Source organism: Lissotriton vulgaris, chromosome 11, assembly GCF_964263255.1.
Source record: "Lissotriton vulgaris chromosome 11, aLisVul1.2, whole genome shotgun sequence".
Classification (NCBI taxonomy): domain Eukaryota; kingdom Metazoa; phylum Chordata; class Amphibia; order Caudata; family Salamandridae; genus Lissotriton; species Lissotriton vulgaris.
In genome coordinates, this window is record NC_141699.1 from 213,220,088 (window position 1) to 213,245,097 (window position 25,010).

At 44.9% G+C, this 25,010-nt stretch overlaps 1 protein-coding gene across 7 annotated transcripts in view; it reads right to left on the bottom strand.

Moving 5' to 3' along the window:
* Positions 1 to 25,010, bottom strand: part of GIT2 (GIT ArfGAP 2) — an 855,235-nt gene that overhangs the window by 244,069 nt on the left and 586,156 nt on the right. For 4 of the 7 annotated variants that reach the window (XM_086943127.1, XM_086943126.1, XM_086943125.1 and 1 more), the window contains exon 15: positions 20,347 to 20,595. The exons of the other annotated variants lie outside the window; for them this stretch is intronic. In XM_086943127.1, the coding sequence (XP_086799253.1) occupies positions 20,347 to 20,595 (249 nt within the window). The remainder of the gene's footprint in view (positions 1 to 20,346; positions 20,596 to 25,010) is intronic. 7 annotated transcript variants of the gene reach the window in all.

The following is a 25,010-nucleotide window of genomic DNA, read 5'->3' on the forward strand; positions in this document are numbered from 1 at the left end:
GGGGCGATCCCGCTGGTGAGTGAGTGGTGTGCGACCCCACCCCCTTTTGAAATGTTTAAAGCTCCCTCGAGCTGTCGGGCTGACGAGCCTGGGACCCCGCACCTGCGCGCCTGTGTGGTACTAGACCTGGCAATATTTGGCAGCCACCGGCAACCCCAGAAGATAAGAAGATGGCCTATTCCCTGCTGATGAGGGGTAAATACCCCGAAACACGTGTCCAGGGATGGCGAAGAAGGATACATCGCGGAATACTAAACTACACTGACCATAGTCCTTAGGGGCGATCCCGCTGGTGAGTGAGTGGTGTGCGACCCCACCCCCTTTTGAAATGGTTCTAGAAAATGTTACTTTTTCTGCCTAGATTTCTTTAGCCCAGAATGTTGATAGCAAAAAATGCCTTAGACTGCAATGTTGTAAGATAAAAGAAATAAACAGACAAGACTGGACTGACTGAACTTGGTGCCGCATAGGCAGCTACGGGAAAGTATCACGGATCCAATTATGTTCTGGCAGTTGTGTCAAGGTGTAATGACTTGATTCAAAAAGGAAATGGCTCAGATTCCCAGCTAATCTCTCAACAAAGTAAGCAGTATGTAGCAGTCTACCATGATGTAGATTGCAGAGATGAGGATATTCTCTCGAAGACTTAACATAATTTTCATTCCTCTTTCAGATACGAACACTAGGTTTGCTGTTCCACACAACCTGCAGTGTTTTAATCAAATCCTTCTTTAAGACTTTGGGAAACGTTCGGTTTGAGATAAGATGCAGATTGGTTTAGGACTGGCAATCCTGTAAGACCAAGTAAAGCAGGCAGCCACCACTTGATGATGCTAAACTTGTGCTTCAGCACCCATTATCCTACAACCACTCTAGAATGGGTTGGTACTTCCAGCAGTTAGTTTCTTCTTAAGGGGTGATAACTTCATGCTTCAGGAGAGCAAACATAAAGCACTTCTGCAGGACCATTTAACATGCCTATCATGTTGCTGCAAGTGTTTGGAAAACTTTTTTTGATCAACAACCCTACCAAATGGAAAAAGCAGCATTATGTACAAAATGAACAAGTTAATTACCTTCAGTAACCCTATAACTGGTGGCTACTCTAACAGCAGATTCATCACCTAGTGAACATTCCAGAGATGCTGGAGAGCACCTAGAACATTTTCAAAGCAACTGCTCCTGCAGGCAGATAGGAGGCACAATTGACTCCAAAGTGACCTAGGGCCGTACCAGGAAGGGACCACATCGAGCTATATACAGGTGCACCCGTGGTATGCCCATCTCAGTCCTCTTGGAACTATTCCACACACTGAGGCACATACAGACTGTGAAAGATTGCAGCAAGAGAGTGTGAAATGTAACTGGAGACCTTTTCAGAACCCTAAAAGTCCACTCAAAAAATGAGGAGGAAGGAGGGAAGGAATCTGTGCTAAAATAGAGAATGCACCAGATATAGTGTTACCAAAGATAAGTAACTTGTTCTTATGATAGATCCTTACTTCTACCCACTGACTCCTCACCTTTGGAAGAAATATCAAGGGGGTGCCTGCTAAAAAGGTGGAGGGGGTCTGAGGGATTGACTTCTAACAGGAAATCCCGCAGGACAAATCGGACGAAATGGCACTTCCTGCAGACATGGTTGTCATGACAGAAATGTCGGGTGATGTTGTGAAACCAGCCTATATGGCAGCCAAGGCGATGTCCAACACTTGAACAGCTCTTGCGAACACCACAGAGACTAGCTTGGTTTCATGCAAAAACATGGCATGGGTTCAAAGGCCTTCGGGAGGCTCCCTTTTATCCAGAGCACTGTATGTTTTAATACCTAGGATGATCCACCTCAATAAGAGTTGATTCTGAATTGTTTTACCCTTCTGAGCATAATAAAATCAATAAATAGCTGGTCATCTACCCAGTGCTCATTTGTGCTCATGGTGTAGAAGCTAAGAGCTATCTTTAGGGCCAATCCGCGAATTCACTCCTCCTCCTTAGAGGGGTGAGGTGAAACAAAGAAGGCAGGTAGAGTGATTGACTGTCAGACATGGAGGGATGACATCACCTTTGGCAGAAAGGAGGTGTATGTTCACTGTACCATCTTGTCTGGAAAGAAGGTGGTATACAGAATTTGCTATGAAAGCCCCTGTAGCTCACTGATAAAGAGCTCAAACGTAATCACAATCAGGAATACAATCTTAATTGTAAGCGCTCTTAGGTAGCAGCTGTGTGTAAACTTAAATGGCATGCATATCAGAAATATGAAGCCCAAGTTACCCATTAAGGTATAAAAAAGGGTGCAGAAGGAAACATGTAAGTAAGTCCCTTTAAAAAAAACACACATCACAACACTTCACCTAAATAACTAATGGTCTTTGGACAAATGCAAAAAAACTAAAAGGACTGACAAGTAAACTTTAACAGTGTCCAACGCAAAACTTTACTAGGGAAAAGACAAAAACAACCCAATAAAACATCAACCAGTTTTAACTGGAAAGGGTCAGATTGACAGTCTCCACACAGGGCCACAAACTTCACCCAAATCCAGATTTAATATATTTGGTGGATGGAAGTCCAGCCACAAGAATAACATCCATTACTTCAGTGTGCAAATCAAACATGCTCAGTAACCGCAGCTCAGGTTCAACACATGGAGGTGTATGCTTTGGGGATTCGGTTGGAGGAACCTGCCTGTTGCTGAGACAGGAGGTCCTTTCAAAAAGGCAGCAGAACTAGACGTCAAAAGCTCAGGAAATAAGGGATCTACACTCTCCTGGCCCAATTTAGGGCTGTGAAAATGACTAGAGTGCAGTCTAGTGTGAATTTCTACTCACAGCTGGAGAGGAAAGGGTGGGATACCATACAGGAGACAAGAGCCCCACTTCAGGCTGAAGGAGTTTCCAACGGAACCTCTTGGCAGAAACTCCTAAAGAAAGTAGTCTTAACACACTGCGGTGGCAAATAGATCTAGACAGGGAAGGCCATATCGGACGATGAGGCCTGGAATCACCTCAGAGTGAAGACGCAGACAGCAACCACTGAAGGTGCATGTATCATACTAGAAGGCAGAGAGCATTTGGGGACCTCCATTCCAAACTGCCAGAGAAAGTCTTGTTTGCTGAATGCATCAATAACCAATTGTCTGTTTAAGGGCGGCCGGAAATAACAATACCTTGGCTCAGGAGTGAAGGAATGGGCTAATGCCAGTACAGGGCTTGATGGAGGACCAGTGGGGTCAGTCGGCACTGGCGGGGCACCGTCCATAGAGGTCTGGCTGAGAGTTCCTGAAGATCCATTGTGTCCAAAGGCACTACATAGGAAGCTGGCTTTTATCTAAAGCGCAACAACCAGGCCTCCTTTAAGACCTCTATATCTGTCAGGAACTTTCGACAACCCAGGGAATACCGGCATACCAGGAACTGCTTTAAAATGGGTTTGGAGTCAGACAATGGAAGAGAAAGCGTGTCCTTTAAGTGCCAACTTTATGACTTTGCACCAGAGAAGGACTATTAGGACAATGAAGATTGGATTTCTTGCGGTGGTGAGAAGACTGGCCTCTCCACTTACTATTCAACTTACCCTCGGAATGGGACATGAAGCGAGAATGTCACTTTTAGCACTAGCGGCTCAATTTCTCATGTTCAGCAATGTACAGCTTCACCTCACGCTCCCTGATGGGCTTTGGGTGTATAAATGAGAGTTATTCTTAAGACATGGAGCTGTGCCTAGAACCAAGATACCATAGACAGATATCATGTTGGTCAGTAATGGATATCTGCTTCATTAAGTAATGGCAAGGTCTGAAGCCTGTGGTCTTCGCAGAGACATTTTCCTAGCGCACGTTCTAGAAACATGTTTTGGGAGGTGGTGAGCAGCAATAAAAAGTTGGGAGTGGAGCTCCAGATTAGCGTTGACAGGAGCAAACAGAAAAGAACTGTTGTCAGCATGCAGTGTGCCTTTATAAGAAAATTCCTGGGATGGCAAGGGGTCACCAGAGAGTCAACCGCACCATCCTTAGACACACTTGAGCAGTTGCTTTGAAAAGATTTCAGCTACAGTCTAGCACCTGGAAGATAATTAAAAGTTGAGAAATCTACAGTTATAAGTAGACATCAGAAAAGTTACTATAACTGGTATTACTTCAATACTATAAGTAAGGTCTGAGTTCAGTGCTTGTCCAGCTGTGTGGGTGGGATGATTAATCAGCTGCTAGAACTCAGCAGGTAAGGATTCTAGATTGTATCAACTCTGTATCTGTTTATATTGATTTAAAACGATTTGCTCACATTTATTAAAATTAATTTCTATGACATAATTCCCAAATTAAATCCCAGTTTATAAAAAGGAGTCTTCAGAGTTTGGATTGTTGTATTCGCATACAAAAGATATTTTAAATAGATGATGTCATTAACAATCCCATTTTCAAACAAGTACTTAGTAATCACTGAGAATTCTGTGCCTTTATTCTCTTGAGTGGATAGTTATGGGTCTTTGTCCCTTTTTAATGAATATCCTGTAAATGCAAAGAACGCCTTTTAGGAAATATGGCCATAATCAGGATGCAAACTTTAGTTTCTGCAAAGCAATTGTTTGTATACAGTAGGTTCTGCAATTTAACAATATGTTTGGGGGCAGATTGACATAGTCTATATATAGCTATATTCCTTTAATAGATTATATATCTTTTAAACAGTTTTTTTACTTTTACCATATATACACACCTTTGGCTGAAGGGAAGGTTTCAGAACAAGTCTGGGAAGATGGTAGTACAGAAATGGGAAAACAATTGATTCAGTAAATAAGGACTTTCAGAAAAATAAAGTTACCTTCATTGTTACTTCTGTTAATCCTAATTCATAGAATCTCTCCAGATTTACGTTTTATATTTATCTTTTACCTGCTTATTTACTTCCCAGTATTCCAGGTATAAAAGTAATTCCAAATCCAGAAGGCTGTTTCAGGGTGCCAGTTTCGGTTTCTTTTAACCATTCTAAATTTTACTACATTACTTTGGCACATCACAGATTGGACTTCCCTCACTTCAAAACTGACACAGTTATGCAATGGTCCTTCCAGCATGACTCCTCATGTTCTAAGATCTGCCCATTCTTTTTATGTTATACCTTTTTGTTTGCCTACTACTGTTTGGATCTAGGCCCAACCATCTTGTCTTTCATTTTAATTCTGTATTTGAACTAAAGGCACTTAATTCTTATCTTTAAAACACTTATTTCATTGTATTTCTTACCAAGTAAATATGTAACAGATCTGGAAGGATGCTTTTGGGCATCAGTTTTGTCTCCTTTACTGCACCTTCAATCCACTTCTTAGGTCGAGCCTAGCGCAGCGTGCATGTGCTGCCCTAGAAGGCCTCTTGAAATCACTTCAGACTTTCTGCAAACTTGTGCATGTGGTGTTCGATTTTCCACACATGCTATTGGCCTTTGTGTGTGGCTTTCAAAAATGAAAGCACGAAACTGGGCAAAGGCGGGTGCATGTCCCACCTTTTCTGAAAATGTTTACTCCCAAAGTGTTTAGCTATCGGGAGGGAGCAGCGGCGCGGAGCATACCATCTGTTTTAGATCATGTTTCATTTCAAGACCTTGCTGCTTTTCTTACAAGGAGCGTCCCCTCCACCGCAGCCAAGGGACAGACCCCACCACCATAGGAGTGTGCGCTTCTTTTTACAGCACTCACATTTCATCTATGTCAGCACCCTCTTCCTGCACCGTTTTCTTTGTTTTAGTATGTTATTGTCAAGACATTTGCTGTACTCTGTAGATGGCCTCCTTAGTCGCCTCTTTTTCAGTACCATCTTAAAAACTGCCTGCACCTTTTAACATTTGTGTTTTTTCATCACTGTGGTGCGTGCTACCTTTGACATCTCTGCATAGTGCACAGCTGTGGTGCGTGTTTCCTTTTCCCACATTGCTTTTGGTGGTCGCTCGATCCAGGGGCGTAACACAGGCCCTTGCTGGGGGTTTAATTTGAACAGGTGTCTGCCGGTGCGCTGCTAAATAATGCCTCTGCGCAGCTTTTATGCGTGATACCATTCACATCTCTGCACAGTAAACAGCTGAGGTGCATGCTTCCTTTCCTTCCATTGCACAGTATACGGCTTCAAAATGGACTGCACCTTTTAACATTCGCGTTTGTTCATCACTGTGGTGCAAGCTTCCTTTCACCCCACTGCAAGGCTGTGGTGCGTGTTTCCTTCACCCCACTGCACGTGCCCACTCCATCACACCCATGTGGTTCTCTCGTTTTCTGTTTAATAAATAAATTTCACATACAGATGCCCAGGTTTCGGATGTTAGCATTTGTGAACTCACTGACCTTGCAGCTTTTCTTACAAGGCGCGTCCCCTCCACCCCAGCCGAGGGACAGACTCCACCGCCACAAGCTGGATTATAAAGCATCCTGACAGAAGCACCAAGGCGCTGGACCTTGCAGCTTTCCTTACAAGGTGCGTCCTCTTCACCACGGCTGAGGGACAAACTCGTGGGATTCGGGAAGAAAGAGATAAGACCACCGGCTCATTGAGATGGAAGTCCGACAGGACTTTCGGAATAATCTTTGGATTTGTCCGTAAGATTACTCTACCCTGCTTGAATTGCAGGAAAGGCTCCTGTATTGATAAGCTTGGAGCTCACACACCCGTCTTGCGGAGGTGAGTGCCAGCAGGAGGGCTGTCTTCCAAGAGAGGTATTTCAGGTCAGCCCTGTGAAATGGCTCAAAGGGATGCTTCATAAGCTGGTTAAGGACTGTGTTCAGGTGCCTGGTAGGTGTCAAAATTCTCACACGGGGAAAGGTCCTGTAAAGTCCTTTTAAAAACTGTTTGACCAATCGTGTAGACCAAAGAGAAGGGCCAGTAGGAGATATTCTGTAACAGGATATCGCCACCAAGTGGACTCTGATGGAAGCATGAGCCAGGCCGGAGTTCGCCAGATGGAGAAGATAAGGCAATATTTGTTCTGGAGAGGAAGAGAAAGGATGTATACCTTGATCTTTACACCAGATGTAAAACCTCTTCGATTTCAAAGAGTATGTTTTGTTGGTGCTATCTGCCCGTGTACGAGCCAAGATTGCTCTACAGTCTGGCGGGATAATCAAACTTTGAAATTCTCTGAACTCAGGAGTCAAGCGGCTAATTTGAGTGAGGCCAGATTCGGATGCTGGACTTGCTGGTTGAACATCGTGAGGAGAGATGGGATCTTCCTCAAACGTATCGGTGGTTCCAGAGATAGACGGTCGAGTTCTGTGAACCAATGTTGGTGCGGCCAAGTTGGGGCTACCAGAATGAGAGTACAAGGCTCTGCCTTCAGCTTTCTGAGGACCCTGGGAATCATTGGAAACGGTGGATAGGCGTACGCAAAGACGTTGCACCATGCGATCGAAAATGCATTCCCTAGGGACCCTTTCTGAGGATGCCAACTTGCGAAGTGTGGGCATTTGGTGTTGGACCTTGGGGCCAACAAGTGGAACTGGGGAACGCCCCATCTGGAGAAAATTTGATTGAGGATTCCTTGATCCAGTTCCCACTCGTGAGACGTCGTTCTCGGTCTGCTTAATGAATCTGCAAGCACATTGTCCATGCCTGGAACATACTCCGCCCGAAGAGATATATTGTTTCCGATTAGCCAGTTCCAAATTTTCTGCGACTCATGAGAGAGTGTGATAGAGAGAGTCCCTCCTTGTTTGTTGAGGTAGTGCATTGTTGTAGTGTTGTCTGTACGGACGAGCACTAGGGAATTTTTGATTCTCGGAAGAAAGGCTTGCAGGGCGAGGAAGACTGCTCGCAGTTCCAGGAGATTGATATGGAGTCCCTTTTCTAAGGGAGACCACTTCCCGCTTATCTGTAGCTCTTGAAAGAAAGCTCCCCAACCTTCCAAGGAGGCGTCTGTCGTGATGACATGCGTTTTAGCCGGAACTAGGAATGGTAAGCCTTAAGAAAGGTTTCGAACAGATATCCACCATTGTAGGGCCTTGACCATTTGAGGAGTTACTTTGATGAGATCGTCGAAAGACCCTGTGCATTGGACCCATTGTTTGAGAGTGCCTCCTGGAGGGGGCACATCCGTAGCCGGCAGTGAGGTATCAAGAGGATACATGATGACATCATCCCCAGTAGATATTTGAAAAGACAGACTGTTAAGGTCCTCTTTGAAGCCACACGCATTGCCAGCGTCAAAAGCTTGTTCTTTCTCTCTTGAGATGGGAAGGTTAGCCATGTGTCGAGGGTTGCACCTAGGAAATTGATGCGCTGAGAAGGTAGAAGGACTGATTTCTCCTGATTGAGCGTGAGTCCTAAATGATTGAAAAGTTGCAGACAAGCGTTGGAAGACCTGGACGCGTCTTCTAAGGATGGAGCCTTGATCAGACAGTCGTCCAGATACGGAAAGACTTGATGATGGTGCTGCCCGAGATATGCAGCTACTGGGGAGAGACACTTCGTAAAGATGCGAGGTGCAGACTTGAGCCCGAAGGGCAGGATGCGAAATAGAAAGTGTCTGCTTGCCACAGCAAATCTTAAATATTTTTGTGATTTCTGTGAATCGGGATGTGGAAGTAAGCGTCCTGAAGGTCCAGGGACATCATGTAATCTTCCACTTCCAGGAGTTGTAGGACCTCCTGGATCGTTACCATGCGAAACAACTGCTTCTTCAGTAATTTGCTGAGGGCCCTGAGGTCCAAAAATCGGTCTCCAATTCTTCTCTTTATTCTGAGTTAAAAAGAAGCGAGAATAAAATCCCCTTCCCCGTTGAGACGGAGGTACCTTCTCTATTGCCCCTTTCTGGAGCATAAGAGAGACTTCTCGGAGAAGCAGCTGTAGATTTTTGGGATTCATTGGGCAGGGAGGAGTTTGGGGAGGAATATGCCTGAATTCCAGAGAATGACCGAATTGAACTAATTGGAGGACCAAATGGTCCGTGGTAATCTTCTTCCAATTTGTTAAGAAATGGGAAATCCTTCCTCCAACTTTTGATGAGGGAAATGAATCCGGGACTGGCTGAAGAGACATGTCATTGTCTACGTCAGTTGTTTTTCCGCTGTCCTTTACCACGAAAGGACTTGCCATAAGAAGATTGTTGTCCATGTTGCTGGCGTTGCTGATATTGGGGTCGACTCTGGCCTGAAGAGTATGAAGACCTGTATTAGTAGTTTCCTCTATAAGAGGACTGTCCTCTTCCTCTAGACCCACTAAAGGACTGGTTATTGTACTGGAGAGTGCCCAAAGCCCTAGCAGTGTCTGTGTCCTTTTTTATATTCTGCAGCGCTTCATCAATTTTGGAGCCGAAGAGCAATTGGCCATCATAGGGCATATCCAATATTTTCATTTGCACCTCAGGACGAAAAGAAGTTGCCCTCAGCCACCCTTGCCGTCGCAAGACTGCTGCTCCAGCCAGTTGGCGGAAACCTGTTGTAGCGATATCCATCGCACAATCTATTATTTCTGCCGCAGAGGCATCACCCTCTAGTAAAATTTTCTTTACCTCCTCTTTGGACGTATCGGGTAATTCTGATAGATATGGGGCTATATCCGCCCATAATTGTCTATTGTAGCGTCCCAAAAGCGCTAAGGCATTGGCCGCCTTCACAGTCATTGCAGACATTGAGGAGAACCGCTTCCCAATGTTGTCTAACCTCCTTCCTTCCTTATCCGGAGGTGCCGATAACGGGGAAGAAGGATTTCTGGAGTTTTTCTGGGCTGCTTGTGTCACCACTGAATCTGGTTTGGGGTGTCCTATCAAACAAGCTGGTGCAGTATCAGGTGCTCTATACTTTTTATCCAAGCGAGGTACCACAGGAGGTACGGAGGAAGGGTTCTGCATGACTTTAACACCCTTGTCCCATAAATAATCAATAATGGGTATTGATCTAACTGATTTTTTGAGAGGTTCTTTAAAATCATACAAGAAGCAGTCTTGTTCTTGAGAGGCCATTGATATTTTAAAACGTTGAGCGGCCCTCTCAACTACGTTATGGAACCCTCCAATGTCGCCTGGTGGTGAATCTGCGGGCGCAGGCACTGGAGACGCAGTAGAGGGAATGACAGTCATTCCAGTCATCATGCAGAGATTGAGTATCTTGCAGTTCTCCTTCTTCCTGCTGTTCTTCCTCCTACTCTTCTTCCTTCATCAGAAGTCGGAGGATGTGGCAGATAAAACGGCTCAGGCTGAACACTCAAAGGTGGAGGCCGTGGTCTCGGTGAAGGAGATACTGTGGTAGGTGGAGGAGCAGGAGACTCTGCAAACCTCTGTTTGTAATCTTGAATGAGGTATCTTAAGTCAGTAACTAAAGAGGCTGGAAGGCAAACCATAGGAGGAGGTGGCGGATGATATTCCTCCTCCTGACCTTCTTCATCCGAACTTTGACATTTTACATGAAGCTCCGAAGGGTTTGTAGCCGTCTGAAACATGTCTCCTTCATCTGAATCCTCCTCTTGAAGAAGACCTGCTGGAGGCAGTGGTTGAACTCTGCTTGGCAATGTTAAAGCCAGCGTCAGCGCCTTCTTCGTGATCCTTAGGCGTGCACATGTGGTTTGTGTGAGCGTCGACGGGTGTCGTAGTTGGTGGAGTCATCGTCGACAGGGCCGCCGTAAACCGTGGAGACATCCCTGTCGTCGACTATATCTTCATCGACGGTATCTTCGTCGACGGTGCTTTTGTCGAAGAACCCTTCGTCGACGTTGTTTGTCGATGGTGCCAACGTCAACGATATTGGCTTCTTCGTCGAGGTCGTCGGCGAGGACAGCATCAGCGAGGACAGCCTCGACGGGGTCTTTGACGTCGACGGTGTTTTCTTGATGGCGATCGCCGACGACAAAGTCTTACCTGTTGTCGACGATAGGGTCTTAGTCGTCGATGAGGATAATGATGACGATGCCGTCGACGTAGAAACAGTCGTCGTCGACGTAGATACATATGAAGCAGTAGACACAGCTTTTCTCGACGATATCGAAACAGGCTTTTTGAAGGTGTGAACTTCCTGAGAGGAAACCTTCACAGAAGTTGCCTTAGAGAGAACCTCTGAAGACTTCTTTGATGTCTTCTTTTGAGGAGGAGCCGTAGGGCTAGGAGAAGCCACCCTTGGTCTCTTTAGAGAAGATTTTGAAGAGACTGAAGAACCTTAACTTTCCTCAAAAGATTCAAGGTGGTCCCTGTCTTTCAGCCTCTGGAGCCAAATTAAAAGGCATCCCTCACGGTCTTTGAGGGTTTTAGTGGAAAAGGTACGACATACCTTGCAGTCTTTAGAAGAATGGTCCGGATACAGGCAATATAGGCAGTCTTTATGATGGCCATCAACATGTAGCCTTTTCTTTCCACATGAACCACAGGATCTAAAAATACCCTTTTTAGGTGTGTCAGCCATGATAATATCAGCAATCACAGAAGAAACAGGATAAAATATCCAAGAACACTGGAAACCAGTTGTGAAGAAAAAAAAAATCTGAGCAGAGCTCAAAGAAGACTCACGTAGCACAATGTGTGGTAGAAAATCTGAGGGACTGAGGCTCCTTCCAGGAGGGTTCTAGAGGGAGGTGACAGCTGATTGGCTCTTTTCTAGAGTTTGGTCCTTTCTACAAAAGGACAGGGATAGGTTACTAATGTGAGGCCTTTAGGCCTATTTATCTGTAGGTCTATGGGACATTACTTTATGTACCGGGGACTCCCATTCCGACTACGGGGAATGATTCAGGCATGTGAATCTATGAAAGACACCCCTAATACTGGATAATTGTTAGTTTTTAAACCATCAGCAGCAATATTTGTGCCCCTGTGCTGCCCAGACAGGAAGCACCCCTGTACAGCCCCTCCCACACTTCCAACAGACGGCTCTACAGTAAACAGTCTGTGTATTGTTTCTTATCGCTAAAATGTATCTCCCTTCACTGGCTCCTCACCCGCACCCTTCACTCTACCCATCTATCCCTCCCACTGTCTCCTCCCCGAAATTGGTGCAACAGACATAAGTGTTTAGGCTCTGTTAATCTGTAGGAATGTTAATACCCTTAACAGGCCCAAGCTGCCACCGTTATTTTGCTTTTCAGCTATACTGATTATATTGATATGCCAAAACCATCCAAACATCCAACAAGGTGCCTACTATACAAAATAAAGGACAGAGCATTAAAAGAGGTTTTGTTTTTGGGAATATTGTTAAATAAATAGTTTTCCGTAGGAGGCCTGCACACGGGGACAGTTCCGAAAGCCAGCACATTTCACTCTACAGGAGGCCTACAGATCAGCTGCTGCGTCCCTTGCATTACAGTTCCTTTGAGTGTGTATGTGTGTGTAGTAGTCCAGGTTCTTGGCGCTCGCTGGATCCAGAGGCATAACGCAGACCACACAAACACATTTTTTGTATTCATTTTGGTTTTTAGTACAATACTTCAGTTGTATAATGTTTTTTTGGGTTAGATATAAGGTGACAAATAGTTATAACACTTTGTTTATTATAACTTATGAATTTTCAACATGTTGCACAACATTCACAATGCTCTACTACACATTAAAAACGTTAACAAAGCCAATAGCTCAGTCTAAACACTTATAACGCCCCAAAGGCCAGACCTATAGCCTATGACAATGCTTGTTTTTTCTTAGCCTCAGCGCAGGTCCAGCTCCCAACATTCCAAATGCTGACTGGGCTAATTAATGCTCCTTCCAAATGCAAGCCCATGTATACCAAGACTCTATGGGCAATGAGTGATGCAGCCTACTTCTAACCTGCCCCAACCTTCGGTTCATATCTCTTGCTCTGGGGATTTCATCCTTTCGTCAAATTGAAGCCCCCTTATCGATAGCTGTGATTAGCTGCATCCCTGCCCTCAATTGTACGCTAGGCAATTTTAGATCCATGCCTGCGCACACTCCACTGTTAGACTGTTGTCCATAACCTCGATTAGGATTGCTGCCGCAAAAACATGATCAGTCCTGACACTGTCCAGGCAATTCTTTTAAACTACAAAATATTTTGCTCTGACTACATGCTTAGACTGCTGGTGATATTAATCCCTGTTGGTGACTCTTAAAATTTACAGATTTAAACTGCTGGCATGCCCTGCCGACCGACTTGATGCCATACCTGTTTAATCTACTTTCACTTGCAGTATTTATTGCTTCCTCTGAAAACATCTTCCAGGCTTATTACTGCTGTTTAGGGAAGTCCTTGACAATTTCCTGGTTATGTGGTTCCTATCTCAAATAGTCTACTTCTTTGAGACTTCAACATTTGGACAGACTGGTGTGACCAACCGGAGGTTTTTTGCCAGTCACTGCAATGACCACATTGTGTCAACAAGCACCACACACATTGCAGGTCACTGTCTGGATCTCATCTTTTCTGGCCTCTGACACTGGTTTCGGTCAGTGTGGTTCTCCCCCTCTGTTGAATGGATTATTTCTCAGTCTTTGCTGCTTATTGCCCTTCTGTCCCCTCTAGACACTGCCCTCCTGAATCTACATCTTTAAGTCCCTTGTCTAAACTATTGTTTGAAATTCTGCGCCAACATTTCTACCACCTACTCCACCCTGGGGCCCACCCCTCCACTACCTAGCCTTACTTCTTCATTTATCAAACCAATGCCTGGCTTCTGGCAACTATTAATGCCAGGTTTTACTTGTAGCATTCCACAATCAAAAAGGTAAGTCTTTTGCCCTATAGCTTTACCCTGTAATGGCAGACACCACATCTTTGAGTAAAAAGAGAGCCATAACAGCTACAAAACATAAAAATTCACTATGCTTCCAAACTCTCTACCCATAGGATTTTCCAGGCATGTTTTTACTTCCTTAAACAAGTCTATAACTTTCACAAACACAGCAATCTTTGAGACTGCATATCAATTGAGCACCCCAATCAGTATGAAATTGTTGAATAATCCTTTCTGAATTGTGCGCTGAGCTGTACCCCCTTCCTCCAGCTCCAAATTCTGGCACATTGGGAATTCTACGCCTCATGCTTTTATCAAACTGGAATACCCTGCAATTATATTTTTCTAGTTCCTCCTACTGTTTAGATCAATTTCAACTTCTCATAACAAAAGAGGTCACTAAACACCTAAACACCATAAGTTCTGGATCTTCCATGGAGTTGGGGAAGGTGGCTTGAGTAGTATCCCCTGTATTCTGCTATTAACAATTGCTTTCTGGTTAGTGCTTTGTTCCACCGCCCCTTAATGAGGTCATAAAAGTCTCACTTCTAAAGAGGCCCACAGAGGACCTCACACTTGAGAATGTATAGTCCTTTGGCTTTGCTCTACCTCCTTGCAAAGAACTTGGCAAAGTCAGTCAAAAGCAACTCTAGACCGTTTTGAAAAAGACCGCCGCAACAGATACAGTTAGTCCCACTCACTACAGAGAAGGCCTTCATCGTTGCACTCAACAGCACCTGGCTGTCTCCGGATGAATGTGGTGTGAGTGCAATAATCCTTTTAATTCTCTCCGTGGCTTTTCACAATGCTGACCATCAAAAAACGCTTTGAGATATAGGGGTCAAATACACTTGCCTATTTATTTGTCTTTCTTACTAAAAACTGCCATTCTAATTGTGTCCACAGGTAGTCATGGACAGCCACTGTGTTAATAATAAGAGACCTTAGCGCTATCTGGTGATGTAAAGCATCAAATGACATTGGTGGGGAGAATGGGGACAAGCTCCAAGTGCTTAAGTTATGGCGAGGTCACCTGCAATGAGGTGCTCATAGCAGTGAGGTTAATCCAGCAGCCAAGGGGGTGTTTCTTAAGAAACGCAGTCAGGAGAAAGGTACAATAACACCTGGTCTCCTCAACCCCCTCACCAACGCCCACATGTGAAAATGAAGGAATATGTCTTACGTGGAAAAGGACTCAAGTTGTTGCGCCTCTTATGCCATTTCGTTTTCTTGTACAGAGGACTATGTGTTTTTTTGTTGAACCGAAAACCCCTTTATGCCATAGTTACACACATGCTCTTACCAAGCCTGGAAGCACTTGCACCATTGCCAAATAAATGAAAGTTTCCTGCACTCAATTGGGTATTTTATACAAGCAAAGCACAGCAGCAACATCTCTGTGAAAGCACCAATCCACCTACCCCACAGACCCTTGTCCTCACTAGCCCCAGCTAAGAGACATATGCGTCTCGCTGTGAAAAAATAAAGGGAGATCTACACATACAGGTATTTTGAAATCTGCACAATCTACAGAGAACCTGGAAAAAAAGTCACTGGCTGAAGCAGTCAAATAGGAAACTGCATCTTGCTGCACACCTGGTCTGCCCCTCCCTGATTGTCATTCTCAACCAATGCAGTAGGTCTTGCATTTGCGAGAGTTTAAACTATTGGCATTGTAAATGACAATCCCTTTTATTTATCTGATTTAAAAACAACACATAAATAAAGGGCATTATGGCTCAAACTCTCATAAGTGCGAGACCAATTGCATTGCAAATGCTTGTTGTCACCCGTCACGGGAAGGCCCCTTTATCTCGGATTGCAATAGAGAAGCATTGAAGCAGATCTGAGCACAAGGCCCAAGCCTGTGGAATGCTCTTAGCCCCTCTTTCAGGTCTGAACCCAGTCACGTGTTTCAGGAAACGTTTCACGACTGAGCGAATCCGCTTCTTATTAATGGCCAACCACCGACTGTGGCCTCATAACTCCAGCTGTGGGCACTCACCCTTCCTGAGCCCACGCATACTTCCTCGCCTGGGCTTTTCCTAGGGGCTGTGCTTTATTCTCCCTCTTTTAAAGCTCCGAAGTAACCGAAAGGACTCACGAGGCACAACAATAATACTCCCAAATAAATAAATATTCGTAGCAGAAACGTCAGCAGTGTTCTCCTGTGCTAATGTGCATAACACGTAGGTGAAGAGCCTGTGTCATTCCCTTCTGTAAATGATTATTTCACTTACTCCTCTTATATCACCATGCTCCATCATATAGCCCACTCCTCGTTCACTCAGGTTTTTACAAATGAGCTGTTATATGTGCACTATTTGATTCAATGCCTATTATACTCCCCATGTTTGACTCATTTTTTGATTTGTTATCTTTCCCTATAATTGTAAAGCGCTCCGATATCCTTCGGGATCAAGTTCGCGCTATATAGAACTTTATAAATAAACCAGTCATCGATGACATTAAAAGGCAGCTGCAGGGAGCACTATGCACATGCAGCTGATGAGGGTGGAGGCACACATTTTTCAAGCTTGATGAACATCTGGTTACAACTCTAGGAGTCACTGATGAAATGAAGAGCTGTTGGGCCTGGTCACATTATGACCAAGGCTGCTATCACCGTCCGTGTCCATGTGACGGCCATGAGTACAGGTGAAGTCAGGGTCAGTACAGGTTTTAAAAGACTGGCATATCAGAGAAGGGGAAACGGAAGTTTTCAGAGTCAAGGTAGTGAGAAACACATGGAGGTTGACATAAAGAATAACGATGACTAGCCGTTCTATTCATTAGTATAGCTATGGAATAAGCTTGCTTTGCATTACCTGCATTTCTTGCTCCTTCCCAAAGAAGGTCAAAAGGTCCAGCATGTACACTCTAGGGTACTCTGTGCATGAGATTCAAGATCTGTGTTTGCAGAGGCAAGCCCTTCCAAAGACTGGTTGCCCTGTGAAGGATTGTACATAGGGTATTAACCCTTTCACTGATGTATCCAGGAAATACAATCAGAAGCTATAAGATTTCCACAGAAGACTGACAATGTTCAGTGAACAGTCCTTGTACTTGTGCTGCTAGGGGCAAATCACTGTTTGAGTCTTCCCTTCATGTACCAGGATCCTTCTGTTTGCTGCTCCCCAAGCCCAGGGAAAATTATGACAAAATCTGTTTCAGTCCTCAACAAACTACTTTGTTATTTATGTCTTGGCTCAAAATTGGGTCACATCAAGAAAGAGAATGTTTCTTTTCAAGTTGGCAGTGATGCTCTGTGAGTACAGCCTTATGCAGAACTCATCAGAACTCTTCCTGGTGAAAGTGCTTATAAATGGGGAAAAGTCTATAATTTAACCAAGTCAATTGGGGAGCTGGGGGGATGGTACAAATGAATTAAGATTCATACAAACTGTGCACTTCTCAAAGCCAGGAGACCAAAAAATCGAATAAAAGTTTCAAAGTATGGTGGTACATTATAACTCCATAATAGCCACTTATTTTCTAAAGTTATAGCTACTGTAATTCCCAGTAACAAGACATTTTTCTTCATTTACTGTTTCAGACATTCTTCCTAGGAGATAGCTAGCACTGCACATGACAAGTAATTCAGGAGGAGAGAAAAGCACATGACAAATAATCCCCCCGAGAAGACAAAGGAGCATATGTGGAAAGAGGCTGAGGCATCAGAAATGGACACGTAATGTCAGATTTAAATCGAGAATAGAAATATTAACTGAGAGTTTTAAGTAAAGCGATGTGTATTGCGGTCTACTAGAAGACAGCATTTATTTAGCCTCCCTTCTAACCTCCATTGCACTTTTAAATACCCTCAAACCATAACAAGTCATTGTTGAGGTACATACTTTGCCTTAAGGATTTCCCAATAATTTGAGAGCTGGAAAAGCTTTTTAATTGGCAAATGAAGCATAATATGAAAAGAGTCAACAATTCTTAGAGCTTTCACATTTACTCACTGGTGGTAGTTACCTCTTTCACCCAACTCATATAATTAAAAAAGTCATAAACTAAATAAACACAGATAGAGGGGCTTAGGGTCACCCCTCTCGGTCCATTGGTCTTTTAAGTGTCAAAGACATTTTCTCCTTCCTTGTCGGTACACAGCATGGAACAATGGCTCAGCTCACTTCAGCCACTGGCTTTATTGCAATGAGAATTATGTCATGATCATATGTGATGCATCATTCTATGTGCCCATCTTCCTTGAAATAAATACCCTTCTATGCCAGGCCTGGCTGGACAATCGTTTATTTCTTCCATAGCCTACTTCTCAGGTCTTGTTAATTTCTTTCATTCATTCATTGCACTTTTAAAGAGCAGCTCCAAAGACAGTTTTATAGGGCTGCTCACTTGCCATGCAGTGATTTATTTCTAATGCAGTGCGCCTCATTGAGCGGATGCAATAGCCATGAGTAAGGCCGTATTGATGGTAAGGAGCCTGAGACAACAATTGTGCAAGCGTTCAAAAGAAGCACACATAAGGTAAGTTGGGACAAGATTGAGTTACCACAGAGGCATAATGAAAGGAGAAGATGGGAACAAATGTTGCAAACCTTTAAATAATCTATTTACAATAGGAGATTTGAAGAGGGATGGCAGGTCAGGCAAGAACAGAAAAGCTGAAATAGCAGAAAGATGGCTCTTGAGAGTGCCCAGAGCAGAGCCCTGCTGGGCAAGAGAAAGATTGAAGAAAAGAACCTGAGAAAGGGGGTGGGGGCAGAAAGGGGATTATTGGTCTTTTTGTACATCATGCCACATATTTTCCCCAATGGCAGGGGTATACCGTCTTTGTGGAGGGACATCTGGCTGCCAAGATAAAGTTACAGACTTCAGGAGGAAGGTTGAATGCTTTCAGCTGTCAACACCCAATCTCCACGCAAAAAGGCAAAGAGTGGACAGGTTCAGGTGGAGCACAAACCCCTGCTGCTGCAACAAAAGATCCTCCCTGAAAGGGCAGCCTGATAGGAGGACTGATGGCCATGCTCAACAGCTCGGGATACCAGATTCTCCATGCCCAGTCCGGAGTCACAAGAATGACTTGGGCTTGGTTGTTCTTGATCTTCTTGAGATCTCTTGGCAGGAGAGTATGGGTGGAAAGGCATACAAGAGGCCTGAGCTCCACTCAAGACGAAAAGCAACTCTGAGCGAGAGCCACCTTGGAAACTCCAGCGCACAGAACTGCTGACGTTGTGAGTTCTCGTCAGTGGCGAACACATCTAACAAAGGCTCTCTACACTACTAAAAGAGACATTGCACCACCTCTGGGTGGGGATGCCATCTGTGATCCACTTGGCATCTGCGGCTGAGTTTGCTCGTCCTGGTTTTCAGAGAGCCTGCCAGCTGTTGAGCCACCAGGGATATGTCTTGACGTTACAGCCATATCCAGAGACGCAGGGCCTCTTGACAAAGGGACTATGACCCTACAATGCCCGGTTTGTTGCAGTACCACATGATGGTGGTACTGTCTGTGAACATCTGTACTAGCCTTCTTGTGAGAGGGGTAAAAGAGCTTTTAATAACAGTCAGATCACTCAGAGCTCCAACAGGTTGCGGAGTAGTCCGGATTCTACATGAGATCAGAGGCCTTTGAGCCCCACCGTTCTCAGATGGCCGCCCCATCCCAGGAGTGATGCAACAGTCGCGATCTGGTTGGGAAAGGGAGAGGGGTCTGCTGCTGACCCAACTGCGGTTCATTAACTACCAATGCAAATCTTTTGCAGTTCCCTCTAAGATCTGGTCGGAGAGAATCCCCTGAAGCTGCGGCGCAGACGATACAGATAACGCCACATGGAGCCGAATGATGCCACCTACCGGCACGCAGGGATACAGCTCAACAAACAAATTCTTGATCCAGTCTGACGCTTGAAAATAATTCAAAAGGTAAGGAATCTTCAGATATAAGTCTATCTAAATATGATAAGGATATAAGATGACTAACCGTTGCTATGTTTACTTGGTGGCTATCTTGGAATAGTACTGTGTATAGTTTGTCATTATTTTACTGTTATAAGATTGCAGACATGTTGCGTCTAAATCGAACGGCTATTTTTGAATGATAAAGTTTGACTAGATGATGACAGTGATTATTTTTACTTATTTTTTTTTGTAAGCACGTGCCGTCCTTGTGCATGCCGGCAATTTTTTTTTTCATATCAATCTTTTGATTTTTGTTGCAAATGCTAGCTACAAAAAAAACACACCAACACTGCACTACAACAAAATACCTTGCCAAGATCAGACCTATTATCTTTGGCAATTCTCGTGTTACATGATCTTTGAATAACTTGGCAGAGCACATTAAAAAAATCACCACTTGGAGAAAAGAGCATAACAACTCTGAAATACAAAGGATAGAGATGAAACTTCAGGAAAGGTTCAACATTAAAGTATACTTACGTGAAAAGACTTGTGGTTAAACGCTGCTTTTCACACACGCAGTAAACAGACTATATAAAAAAAATAAAGAGCAAAAATCCTCCTAGCCAGATTTTGGGGGCAAACGCACATTTAACAATTAATGAAAGTAAAGCAAGCCCACAGACCTCAGAACTTGACAAAGTGAATGTTACGGTTCGCTGAGCTAAGAAGACGTTTATTAATGGGCAATGTAACGGAATGAAAATTATGAATAGCAAAAGAAAATCAGAACAAAGAACAGAAGCAGCAGCAATTTTACTCACGTGTGGTGGAAAAGGACGCAGTCGAGTTAAACTCTCCTCTGGATATGTGACTTCTCCCATTGGGAGGAAAGGTTTTGGAACTGATCCAGTCTCATACATAGACATGGGTCTGCTACCTCGTGCGGTTGGCCGATGCTTTAAAGAGGAGTGATTGGAGGGATCTGGGTAGTCAGAACCAGTTTGGACCTGATAAATATTGGTTGTGGCCTGTTTCCTGAGGGTCGTATTTTCACTCTGTAGCGTTTGAAGCTGAAAAACATTTTAGCAAGGGAACTTTGTTTTCCTTTACAAGAAGCTTCAAATGCACGAGAGTACACAAATACATCTTTGTAAATAATATATTAGGATAAATAAGTGCAAGCACAGATTGCTGAAAATGACATCACTTGCTTAGTCCTTAAATGACAAGTTACGTTAATTTTAAATCTAAAACACTTTTAGGATGGGCATTTACAAGGCGCTCCTTCTGCTACAGTTTGTTTTGTTCTACTGAAATGTCAATTTGTGCCATCTCCTGATACAAAACTTATTTTATTTTCAGGTTAAGTGTTCTGCATGAAGAATTTCAATTAAACATTATTTAAAGGACTACCAGGCCAACAGTATCAATTAAAAGCCCAACTTCATCGACGTGCCTGGCTAACGTTTCCTACCAGTAAAACCTTGTCTAGCCACCTTTAGGCATTATTCACCCCCCAGCACTGCACACTAAACACTGGCAGACTAACATCACAGAGCAAAAGTACAAACAAAGCCACTTTTCAAAGCAAGCAGAGGCTAACTGGAGCTAAGGATATGCAAAGAGGTAAAAGACGGCGATTTTCAAAAAACGGAACAAGAATGAACAGTTTTAAAAGTTATTTATTATATAAAAATCTTCGTTCTTAAGAATAAAAATTAAAAAAATATATACACATCATTTATATAAGATTGTTAAACTCTCAGTCCGTAATGGGCTAGCGATGCGTGCACTTGAGCCTTTTCTCCAAGTGTTTGTTAATGCAGATTTACAGAGTTGTGGTTTTTTTCAGCAGTGCAAGGAATATGCAGAAAAAAAGTATTTGTATTAATGATGCGTGAAACTTAATGGACAGTCCATGCCAACAGTCAAATTTGTCCAACAGCCAAAAAAACACTTATTGAACTGTCTTGTAACCAGAGCTCACCTAAAGTCACACCAACATGATGTAACCCTAACACTTGTGACACGTTAACAGTTAATTGGCATGGTCATTTTGTGGTCTTCGCTTCTATTGCATCAATGTCACTCAGGTGTCCTCTTATTTCAGCTGCACACCATTTCACAACTGTTTCAATTTCCTGTAATACTTTTCAACATTGACATGGCTTAAATCCTCAGTAAGGGGAAGTGATGCATTCTTTTTTTCTTAAGACCACACGTTAAACGATAGAAACACTTAGGTCGTCAGGAGCATCTCCTCTTCATTTAGCATCTTTTCCATGCAAACTCTGAAGTGTAAAGATAAGATATGAATCATGCAACTAGAATACTAAAAACAATAAGTATGTGCATATTACTGCTGCCTATAATTACGCTCTTAGCAAACTGGATACATTACTGTAAATGGGTGGACTGGATGGACTGCACCGTCTCGAGATGGTAAACTAATGACAAAAAAGGGGATTTAGGACAGGAAAAAGTGGTGTGGTAATATGCTAGATGTCAAAGGCTTACTCGTTTTGAGTGCCGAGTCAAGAGTTAAAAATAGCAATGGGTATTAACTTCCAGGCGCTGTTAGCATCATTGTTTTCCACACACAATCTCATTGCCACACACTGCATGTGCGATTTCCACTAGATTGTACCTGGAGATAACTGCACATGAAACAAGCATTGAGAAAGATCACAGGTTTTGCCTAGGAGACTTATTGGCTTTAGCAAAGATGTTTAGCCATCCTAGGCTGGAAATAAGGTTACAAACAAAAAAAGCACTTTGACAGCCTTTGATTTTGACAAACACAGGAGGACGGGTGGGTTGGGGTAACGGCAACGGTGGGTGAGCAGGCAGCAGTTAACAGACAAGCAGGGTTAACGCAGACAAAGGCGGATGGGCAGGGGTTAACAGACCACAGTAGGGTGGGCATTAACGCACACAACGGTAGGTGGACGGGGTTAATGTAGAAAACGGTATGTGGGCGAAGATGCAGACAACAGTGGGCGGGTAGGGTTACCGCTGACAACAATGTGTGGGAGCGGGTTAATGCACACAACGGCAGGTGTGACAGTAGGGATTAACTCGAAAAACAGTGGGTGGGGATTAATACATATACACACTAACCTCTTATGTTCAAAGGAAGAGGAGGGAACAAGAGGCTATGGGGTAGTCAGGGAAAGCTGGCCTCCATTAAACATTAACGCACACAAGCTGTGGGTAAACACACACAACGGTGGGTGGGTGACTTGGCTGAGGTTACCATTGATAACAGTGGGTGGGAAAGGGTTAATGCACACAACGGCAGGTGGGAGAGCAGGGGTTAATGCAATAATCGGTAGGTGGGAGGGGGTGAACGCACAAAACGGTATGTGGATGGTGTTAACTAACAATTGCTTAATGCATATAACGGTGGGTGGGAGGGAGGGTCGGGGTTAACGCACACAGCGGTGGATGGAACAATGGGCAGGGGTTAACGCACACAACAGTGGGTCAGCAGGGGTTAATGTAAACAACCGTTTAACACACACATGGGGTATCAAACAACCGTGAGTGGGGGTTAATGCAAACTACAAGAACAGGGATTAACGCACACAACGGTGGGTGGGGTTAATGCACACAACAGGGGGTGAGTGAGCAGGGTTTAACGCACACAAGGGTGGGTGCGCGCTAACGCACAAAACGGCAGGTAGGAGGGCAGGAGTTAACGAACAACAATGTTATAACAATGGTGGGAGGGTGGTAGGGGGTTAAAACACACCGGCAGGTGTGGGTTAACGCACACAATGGCAGGTGGGTGGGGATTAATGCACACAACCATAGGTGGGTGGGGCCAACGCACAACAGCGGGTGGGTGGGGGTTAACACACAGAACGGTGCGTAGGAGGGCAAGTGGGGGTTAACGCACACAATTGTGGGTGGGTGGCTGGAGATTAACACACAAAGGTGGGTGGGGGTTAACACACAACAGTGGGTGGGAGGGCGGGATTTACTGTGGAGAAGTGTGGCTCAATGGTTAGAGCGGCAGACCTTGATGCAAAGGTCTGGCCCGGGACCAGGGTTCAATTCCCGCCTCGGAGGCTCTTGGACTCAATCTCCCCAGACCTGATAATTCCGCCTCCGTGCCTAGCCTAATCATGCGTCCCACTCAGTGACTCTGGGCAATAGCTTGCTTAATCTCCACAACGGCCCCAGCAGTGCTTGGATGCCTGGCTTCACCTTGGGGGTGCCCAGGAGTGGACATTTCAGAGGGAAAAGCCAGGAAGGTTTCCACAGCGGTATGAGTGCAGCGCCGGGACGCCCTGTCGCTGGGGCAGCCGTGCGCTTTACAAATACAATACATTAACACACACAACAGTGGGTGGGAGGGCAGGGGTTAACACACACAACAGTGGGTGGGAGGGCGGGGGTTAACACAAAAGTGGGTAGGAGGACGGGGGTTAACACAACAGTGGGTGGTAGGGCAGAGGTTGACACACGCAACAGTGGGTAGGGGTTAGCGCACACAACGGTGGGTGGTTGTAGAGGGTTAACGCATACAACTGTGTGTGTGAGGGGGTTAAAACACAACAGTGGGTAGGTGTGAGGGGGTTAAAAAACAACAGTGGGTGGGAAGGCGGGGGATACAACAAAAGTGGGTAGGAGGACGGGGGTTAACACAACGGTGGGTGGTAGGGCAGGGGTTGACACGCAACAGTGGGTTGGGGTTAGCGCACACAACGGTGGGTGGTTGTAACGCATACAACGGTGTGTGTGAGGGGGTTAAAACACAACAGTGGGTGGTAGGGCGGGGGTTAACACACCCAACAGCGGGTGGGAGTTAGCACACAAACGCAACAGTGGGTGGGAGTTAACACACGCAACAGTGGGTGGGAGGGTGAGAGATAAAAGTCGGAACAGTGGCTGGGAGGGTGGGGGTTAACACACGCAACAGTGGGTGGGGGTTAACACGCGCAACAGTGGGTGGGGGCTAACACACGCAACAGTGGGTGGGGGTTAACACGCGCAACAGTGGGTGGGGGTGAACACGCGCAACAGTGGGTGGGGGTGAACACGTGCAACAGTGGGTGGGGGTTAACACACGCAACAGTGGGTGGGTGGGAGGGTGGGGGTTAACACACGCAACAGTGGGTGGGAGGGTGGGGGTTAACACACGCAACAGTGGGTGGGAGGGTGGGGGTTAACACGCAACAGTGGGTGGGTGGGGGTTAACACACGCAACAGTGGGTGGGGGGGGTTAACACACGCAACAGTGGGTGGGAGGGTGGGAGTTAACACACCCAACAGTGGGTGGGAGGGTGGGAGTTAACACACCCAACAGTGGGTGGGAGGGTGGGAGTTAACACACCCAACAGTGGGTGGGAGGGTGGGAGTTAACACACCCAACAGTGGGTGGGAGGGTGGGAGTTAACACACCCAACAGTGGGTGGGAGGGTGGGAGTTAACACACCCAACAGTGGGTGGGAGGGTGGGAGTTAACACACGCAACAGT